This window comes from Prionailurus viverrinus, chromosome A3, assembly GCF_022837055.1.
Source record: "Prionailurus viverrinus isolate Anna chromosome A3, UM_Priviv_1.0, whole genome shotgun sequence".
Taxonomy (NCBI): Eukaryota; Metazoa; Chordata; class Mammalia; order Carnivora; family Felidae; genus Prionailurus; species Prionailurus viverrinus.
Genome location: NC_062563.1, coordinates 27,909,983 through 27,917,888, shown reverse-complemented (window position 1 = coordinate 27,917,888; position 7,906 = coordinate 27,909,983). Strand labels below are relative to the sequence as shown.

Genomic DNA, 7,906 nt, shown 5'->3' with positions numbered 1-7,906 from the left:
ACTTATCTGTAGAAGGGGGATAATGGCCACACCCATCTGGCGGGGTTGTTTGGAGGTTTAAATAAGTTAATACACACGCAAAGCGTGCAGAAGAGTGTCTGCCGGCGCCAGCTTTCGTCCTTTGGCTCCTGTCGGTATTAGAATCACCTCCCTGGCCATTCCGGCAAAGGCTCCCACGGGGCCCCGGGGCAGCCGCGCACTGCGGCGTTTTGCCGACTCATCCTGGCTCCGCAGGTCCGGCCGCCCCCTCGTCCCCGCCCCCGCCCGCCACGAGCCTGAGTCACCCCGGCCGGTGCGTCAGCCGCGCCCCTCCCGCCGCCCCGCGACCTGCAGACTCACCCTGAGTCAGCCCGCCCGGGCGCTTCCACTCCGGGACGCGGCGCGGCGGAGGGGAGGCTGCGGGGCGCCCCCCGGCGGACAGCCCGAGGGCCGCGCGGGCCGCCGCACGCCGGGAGCGGGGAGCGCGGGGCCGGACCACTGAGGGGCGGGGAGGCACGCTCTCGCCCCGGCGCCCGCCCCCGCCGCCCGCGCGGAGTGGTACGGCCCGGCCGGGGTTAAAGCCCGCGGGAGGCGGCGCGGCGGGCGGGCGGCGGCGCGATGGGGCTGCGAGCCGGAGGAGCGCTGGGCAGGGCGGGGGCCGGGGCCGGGGTCGGCCGGGGGGCCCCTGGGGGCCCCGGGCCGAACGGCGGCGCGCAGGGCGGCAGCATCCACTCGGGCTGCATCGCCGCGGTGCACAACGTCCCTTTGCGCGTGCTTATCCGGCCACTGCCGTCCGTGCTGGACCCGGCTAAGGTGCAGAGCCTCGTGGACGCGATCCGGGTGAGGCCCCTGGGAGGCCGGCCGGCGGGAGGGTTCCGCAGGAGGGAGGTCGCCCCGGACGCGAGACGGGACCGGTTCCGGGCGCCGCCGGAGCTCAGCATTTGCTGTGTGACCTTGAGCAAGGGGCTGGGCCTCTCTGGGCCTCTGTTTCCTCACTTGGGCCGGCAGGAGATTGGACCAGATAACTAAAATAACGTTCGCTGAGTCTATTTATAAAGATAGCACTTGCAGCCCCCGGGAGCTGTTTCTAGCGCTGTATCTAGTCAGGTGGATACTGTTCCTCTTTTACGGACGAGGAAACTGAGGCACCGGAGGCTTTTTTTTTTTAAGTAACTTGTCCAAGGTCAAGCACTTTGAAAGTGGCACAGACTGGCTCCGATGCCCCGCAGCATAGCCACCACACTCGCTGGAGTGAAGCCGTGCCGTCACTTTTGGCTGTCACAGTCGGTGGCTCTGGACATGTCATGTCTGCTGGGTGGGCCTTGTTTACACTGGGACTGGGAGAGGACAGGGGTCAGCCCCAGCATTGAGGGGTCAGCCCCAGCATTGAGGTGCTCAAGAATGGGGACACGATCCCGGCAGGAACTTTGGGGGAGGGAGGGAAGAGTTGTGTCAGGCTAGGCCTGCATGGCATAGGTCATCTTACCCCATCATACCCTTGCCAGGTGACCTTGTGAGACCCCAAGGCCCCACCAGACACCTCCACAGCTCCTCACAATGGTGTTCAGACCTAGAGTTTGCACTACTGTTCCTTCTACCAGGAGCTGCTTCCCCCCAGATAGCCACAAAACCTGCTCCCTCTCTTGGTTCAGGCCTCAGCACCCCCTTCTCCACCCTGGCTAACAGAGCCCTGGCTTTCAAGTTCTCCCCTTATAAACCGAAGTATTTCTCCATAACGCACTTCTGTGCACCTAACTTATATTATACATTTGTTTGTGTTTTATCGTCTGCCTTCCCCACCTCATGCACAGAAGCAGGGGCTTTGTCATATCTTGGCTGTTTCCTCACCACTAGCATGGTGCCTGGCTGTTCGCGAAGGATCTAGCCATGTATGTGCTCTCCCACCCTGGGGCCTTTGCACGGGCTTTGATCCCTGCCAGAACTCGTCCATGTCTACTGTTTCTAATTCCTTCTTGCTCTCTAGGTCCCAGTGTTCAGTGTCTTCCCCGATGCCCCCTACTGGGTTAGTGGCCTCCTGTGGGCCCCCAGACACCTGCGTGCCCACCAGCATAGCTCTGATCCCACTGGGTTTTTATGGCCTGTTTAGACACCTGGCTTCCATGCTAGAAGCATATGCTCTGTGAGGGCAAGAACCAAGCCTGTCTTTGCTAACCACATGTATTCCTTTTCTTTGGCAACTGTAACACATTACCAGGAACTTAGTGGCTTAAAACAATACAAATGTATTATTTCATAGTTCTGTAGTTTAAAAGTCCAAAATGGGGGGAGGGAGGGCGCTCCTGGGTGGCTCAGTTGGTTAAGCGGCTGGTTGGTTTGGGCTCAGGTCATGACCTCCTGGTTTGTGAGTTTGAGCTCCACGTCGGGCTCCACCCTGACAGTGTGGAGCCTGCTTGGAATCTTCTTTCACTCTCCCTCTGTCTCTGCTCCTCTCCCATTCTGTCTTTCTCTCTCTCTCTCTCTCTCTCTCTCTCTCTCTCTCTCTCTCTCCCCCCCTCCTTCCCTCCCTCCAAATAAATAAATAAACTTAAAAAATAATAAAAAAAAATATATAAAAGTCCAAAATGGGTCTCGCTGGGCTAAATCAAGGTGTCGGCAAGGCTGTATTCCTTCTGGAGGCTCTCGGGGAAAATCCCTCTCCTTGCCTTTCCCAGCTTCTAGAGGCCACCCACATCCTTTGGCTCATGGCTTCTTTCCACCATCTTCAAAACCAGCACCATCAGACCTCCTCTTTTGCCTTTCTCTTCCACTCTCAAGGACGCCAGTGACTACACTCGGCCCATCTGGATAACCCAGAATAATCTCTCCATCTCAGGATCCTTAGCTGCATTCCATGCGTAAAGCCCCTTTTGCCTTGTAAGGTAACATGTTCACGGGCTCCAGGAATTAGGACATGGACGTCCGGGGGACTGTGATGCTGCCCACCCACCATCGTGCCCCCAGCACCTGGCCCACCCAGCACACTGCCCCTCATTAGTGCCCCACTGCCAGGCAGACTGTGTTCTATGCCTCACACGCATCAGCTCTGTGACTGTTCACCTGCAGCCCTATAGAGGGCCCACTCCCAGTTTACAGATGAGGAATGATGCTCCAAGAGGCAAGGCTACTTGCTCTGGGTCCGCTAGCTGCTCAGGGGAGGCTCTGAAATTCAAACTCAGGTTTTTTGGGGGTTCCAGAGTCCCAACCTGTAACCCCTGGGCATTACTGCTTACGAATGGTTCGTGGAATAAATGTCTCAATAAATCTGTCAAATAAGCATAAAAAAAGAGAACCCATGGGCGCTGTCTAATGTGGTCTCCCCACTGTGCCCAGTCCTTCGACCCCACCTCAGGCTCTCCCTACTCAAAGGACCACCTGCTCTGCACTGGCTGCTCGGGGCTCTAACAGAAAGTCAACTAAGGTTCTCTTCTTTCTCTTCTCCTTACATTACCCTGTGCATCTCAGATCTGCCCCCATGTCCCAAACCTGTCCTCCTCTCCCTGTCCAGCGTCTTTCGCTGGACGCCTGCTAAGGCCTTACCTCGGTCTCGCCTGCTCTTGACTTTGCCCACCCCGCCGAGCCTGCTCTCATGACAGCTTCCTAGAATGGTCATCAAATCACATCACCCTCCGCTGTTTAAAACACTCCAGGGCCTACCCACTGCTCCTAGAAACAAACCTGCCCAGTCTGGCTCCTGCTGACCTTTCTGACCTGTTGTACCCTTGACCTCGTGTCCACTCTGATCACACTGGCCTCCTTGCCCATGCCTCCAGCGCGGTGAACTTGTTCTGGCCTTTTGCATTTGCTGTTCCCTCTAAGACGTCCCTATTTGATAGATGGGACAGCTGAGGCACAGACATTAGTTGTCCAAGATCACATAGCAGTTAAGTAGCAGAGCTGAGATTTGAACCTGGGCCTAGGCAGTCGGGCCCTGATTCTAAACTATTGCACCTGTCTCTCTTCCCAAGCTGGCTCCTCTGTGTTCGATGTCTGCTCCCTTGTCACCTCAGAGAGGCCCCGTGGCCACCCACGACCTGTGTCACCGTCCTCCTAGCATTCATCACGCCAGCACTCACTTTTCCCTTCCATCCGCCCCACGGGACTGGAGCCCCATGAAGGCAGGGGCCGTGTCCAACCCATTCTGGCTGTACCTTATTCCCAGAGTCTAGAACAGGGCCCAGCAGATCGCGTGTCTGTGGTATAAGGATAAACACAAGTGTGTAACAACCTGGTCTCTAGCAGGGGGGAAGCCCCGACTCGTGGCACCGGCTCGTTTCCCTGATGTAAACCACCGTGGCTGATTTTCAAGCTATCGAGCTGGTGACAAGCAGCTCCCCAAACTGCCGAGTGTTTAACAGTTGGCTCTCACGAGCCAGCGTGAGCACTCTGTAGGAGCTCAACAGCCTCTCCTCTGCAAACCACCAAGTGCTGTGCCGTGTTCACTGACCCTGTACCCTCTTCTCCAGGAGGATCCCGACAGCGTCCCCCCTATCGACGTCCTCTGGATCAAAGGGGCCCAGGGTGGTGACTATTTCTACTCCTTTGGCGGCTGCCATCGCTACGCAGCCTACCGGCAGCTGCAGCGAGAGACCATCCCCGCCAAGCTCGTCCAGTCCACCCTCTCGGACCTCAGGGTGTACCTGGGCGCTTCCACGCCGGACTTACAATAGCAGCCGCCGTGGCCCCTGCCAACCCTGCGAAGGTCCCAGAAGACACACTTGGCCTCCAGCGGGCTGGGCCATGCAGAAAGCGTACAGGGGTGCCTCTCCGTGCCTGAGGGGGAGGTCTGACTCTGAGCACCTGTTCCACTCGCCGCAAGGCCTTGGACTCCTTCCTGAACAGCGTGGGAGCCCCAGATCCCGCTGCTGTGAAAATGGGGTCCTATCTTTGACCTCGAGGTATTTTTGAGAGAATGGGATGGAAAAGAAGATGGGTTTGGAGAGCTACAGACTCCTGGCTCCGGAGTCCCAAGGACAAGGATCCTTCTGCATTGTTGTCTGTGTATTTCCCAGTATGCGGGATACATTCGGCTGCAAGTAGACGAAAGCCTAGGCTGCAGTGGTTTCAACAAAGAGAGGTTCGTCCACATAGCATGAATTCTGGAGACAGGCGGTATGGGTGCAGGACCCCAGAGAAGGCAGAGCTCACATCTCTGTGATTCCTTTTGGCCTCTCCCTTATTGCTTGTTACTTCATGGTCCAAGATGGCAGCTGTACCTCCAGGAATCATGGCTGCGTTCGAAGAAGAAAGGTGCGGGGGAGGAGGAAGGGCCAAGCCCACTCTCAACTTCTATCATAAAGTCAGACCTTTTTCAGAGGCCTATTTCCTGTTCTGTCCCCCTGCATCTTTCCGTTAGGTCTCCTTGGCCCAACCCGGCTACCATTCGCACCCCTGGCTGCAAAGAAAGTTTAGATGGCAGGGGACAGAACTGTCATATTGAGGAGACCCTTCATATCCCATCTCCTGGGACTGGCGCACTGTTTCCTGAAATAAAGTTGGAATCCCATTACCAAGAGAGAAATGAGGAGTTGTGTATCAGTTAGTCTTTGCTGTGTAACAAACCATCCCCAAACTTGACAGCTAAAAGCACATCATTCATTTGCCTGTAGTTCTGTGGGTTTGCAGGTTAGGCTGGGCACATGTGGACAGTTCTGGTCTTGCCCAGGGTCACTCCTGAGGCTGCATGCCGTCAGCTGTTAACCTTGGATGGGGCTGGATGGTCTAAGATAGCCCTATTCACTTGTCGGGCATTTGGCAGGCTATTGCCTGGTTGACTTAGTCCTCCCCAGGAGAGACTTGGTCTCTCCAGCAGGTCAGCTCAGGCTTATTTAGATGGCGTCAGAGTGCCAAGAGAGTGAGTGAAGCTAGAAGGCTTCTTGGGTTCTAGGCCCAGAATTGGTAAGACATCACTTCTGCAAAGTTCTTTTGGTCAGAGCAAATCATATGACTGGCCTGGATTCGAGGAGTGGCAAAACAGACTACACCTCTTACTGGGAGAAACTGCAAAGAATTGGCGGCATTTTTCATCAGTCACAAATGGCTGTGCGTGGGCAAATAACTGTTTCTTTCTGTACAGGGCCTTGATCTGCCCAAGCCAGGGTTAATTACCAACACGTTGTCCCGGCCCTTCAATCTAGGGGAAGAAGCAATGGGGCAGGGGCGGACCTCTCCCAGGGCTGGGCCTGCTCTCATAGAGGCATCTCAGGGTCTGAGATGGCTGTTGGAGGTAGGCCAGGCGGGACATTCCAAAGGGACTTCTGAAAATAAGAGTCCTGGGTGAAAGGAAGAGGGGCAGGAAGGATGCAGAGTGAGGCAGGCTTTGCTCTCATCGCCCTTCTGGGGTGACCTGAGGTCACCAGGTGTTTTCCAGTCTCAGTTTCCTCAGCTCAGTAACAAAGATAACTGCTCTCCCACCCATTCTCCGTCCCAAGGAAAGATGACCAAGGTGACCAGTTGAAACTGAAAACGAATGTAGTCCTAAATGGAGTGTGACATCCTAGAACAAAAAAAGGACAGTGGTGGGAAAATTGGAGCCCTGACTAAGGTCTGGATTTTACTCGCTAATAACCTGCCAATGTCAGTCTCTTAGTTTTGACAAATGTACATGGAAAATGGAAGATGATGGGGGAGGGGAGGCCGGGTACAGAGTATATAGCAACTCTTGGCTACCTTTGCAACTTTTATGTAAACCAAAAAACATTCCCAAATAAAAGCTTGTTTAATGAAAACGAGGGGGTATAGTTACTTCGGACCGCCGGCTTAGGTTCTCAAACAGGTTTTCTAAAACACGGATCGCTGGGCCCCACCCCCGGAGTTTCTGACTTGGTAGGTCTGGAGTGGGACCAGCGGATTTGCTTTTCTAACAAATTCCCAGGTGCTGCTGGTGCTGCCATTCGGGGACCTCAGGCTGAGACCACTGATCTAGACTGAGGCAATTCTCTTCAAATATGGTGACACCCCCCCCCCCCCCCACACACACACACGTTGGGCTGGGTCCAGGAGCCCGTGTTATGGGATCAGCTTGTACCCCCATTCATCAGGTGACACTGGGCAAGCCCTTCCTTGGGGACTTTTTCCAAGCTGTCAAACGGCCTGTCTACCCCTGAGATTTGTACCAAGCGTCAGGAAGCTGAGGGCACGTTTTGTAAACTGCCGTCACGAGGTGCCCCTGGCTCATGTGAGTAACCACCTCCTGACCCACTAGTGGGTCTAAGGTACCAGAACGGTTGCCCCTTCCTGAGAAGGCTTTCCCTTCCTGCAGATAGGACCCAAGCAGGCAGCTTTGTCTAGACATTGCTAGACGCTGCGAGGGCGGTGAGGAACCGACTTGGAACGGAATCGGCATTGTTCGTTGTCCGAGAAGGGGAGCAGGGTTTTGAAACTGGCTGGTTGGTTGCCCTCAGTGGAGGCTGAGAGCTGCGTTTTTCTCCTGCGCCAGCAGGTGGCGCTGCTTTCTGGCCTGCCGGAGCAGGGCGGGGCCTCCAGCCTCCGGAGCGAGGGCTGTGGGAAGAGGGTGGAGGGAGGGGCCGGGCTGTGAGGGCGGGACGTCAGCTGCCCAGAGTTTCAGGCTCTGTTTACCCCGTCCGCTCCTGCTCTGTGGTCTTACACACACCGTGGCCTCTCCTCTAGTCTACACTGGGGGTGCTGAGCCACATGGTCTGAAGCTCAGCAAAGAAGGCACCTCCTGCAGGAAGCTTCCGGATCCTCCAGGCTGAGCCACATTCCTCTACTGGGCTCCCCAGTCTAACGGTGGGTCCCCTCCCCAGACAAACCACTGCTCCGCAGGAACTTGCGTCCAGTGAACGTGTGTAGGGACCCCATCTGTCCCTCGCTGCCCGGAACCTACCCCTTTCACCATGGAAGATTTAAAATGGTTTTTAATTTCACAAGTTTATGTGCCTATTTTTAAACATTAAGGTATTGGAATGCT

General features: G+C 55.8%; 1 protein-coding gene across 1 annotated transcript; it reads left to right on the top strand.

The window, feature by feature from the left end:
- The first annotated feature begins 579 nt into the window (after positions 1-579).
- Positions 580-6,704, top strand: SRXN1 (sulfiredoxin 1). The gene is made up of 2 exons (XM_047854574.1): positions 580-819; positions 4,443-6,704. Exons 1-2 carry the CDS (start codon positions 598-600, stop codon positions 4,644-4,646), a joined length of 426 nt encoding a protein of 141 aa, XP_047710530.1. The 5' UTR covers positions 580-597; the 3' UTR covers positions 4,647-6,704.
- The last annotated feature ends 1,202 nt before the right edge of the window (positions 6,705-7,906 follow it).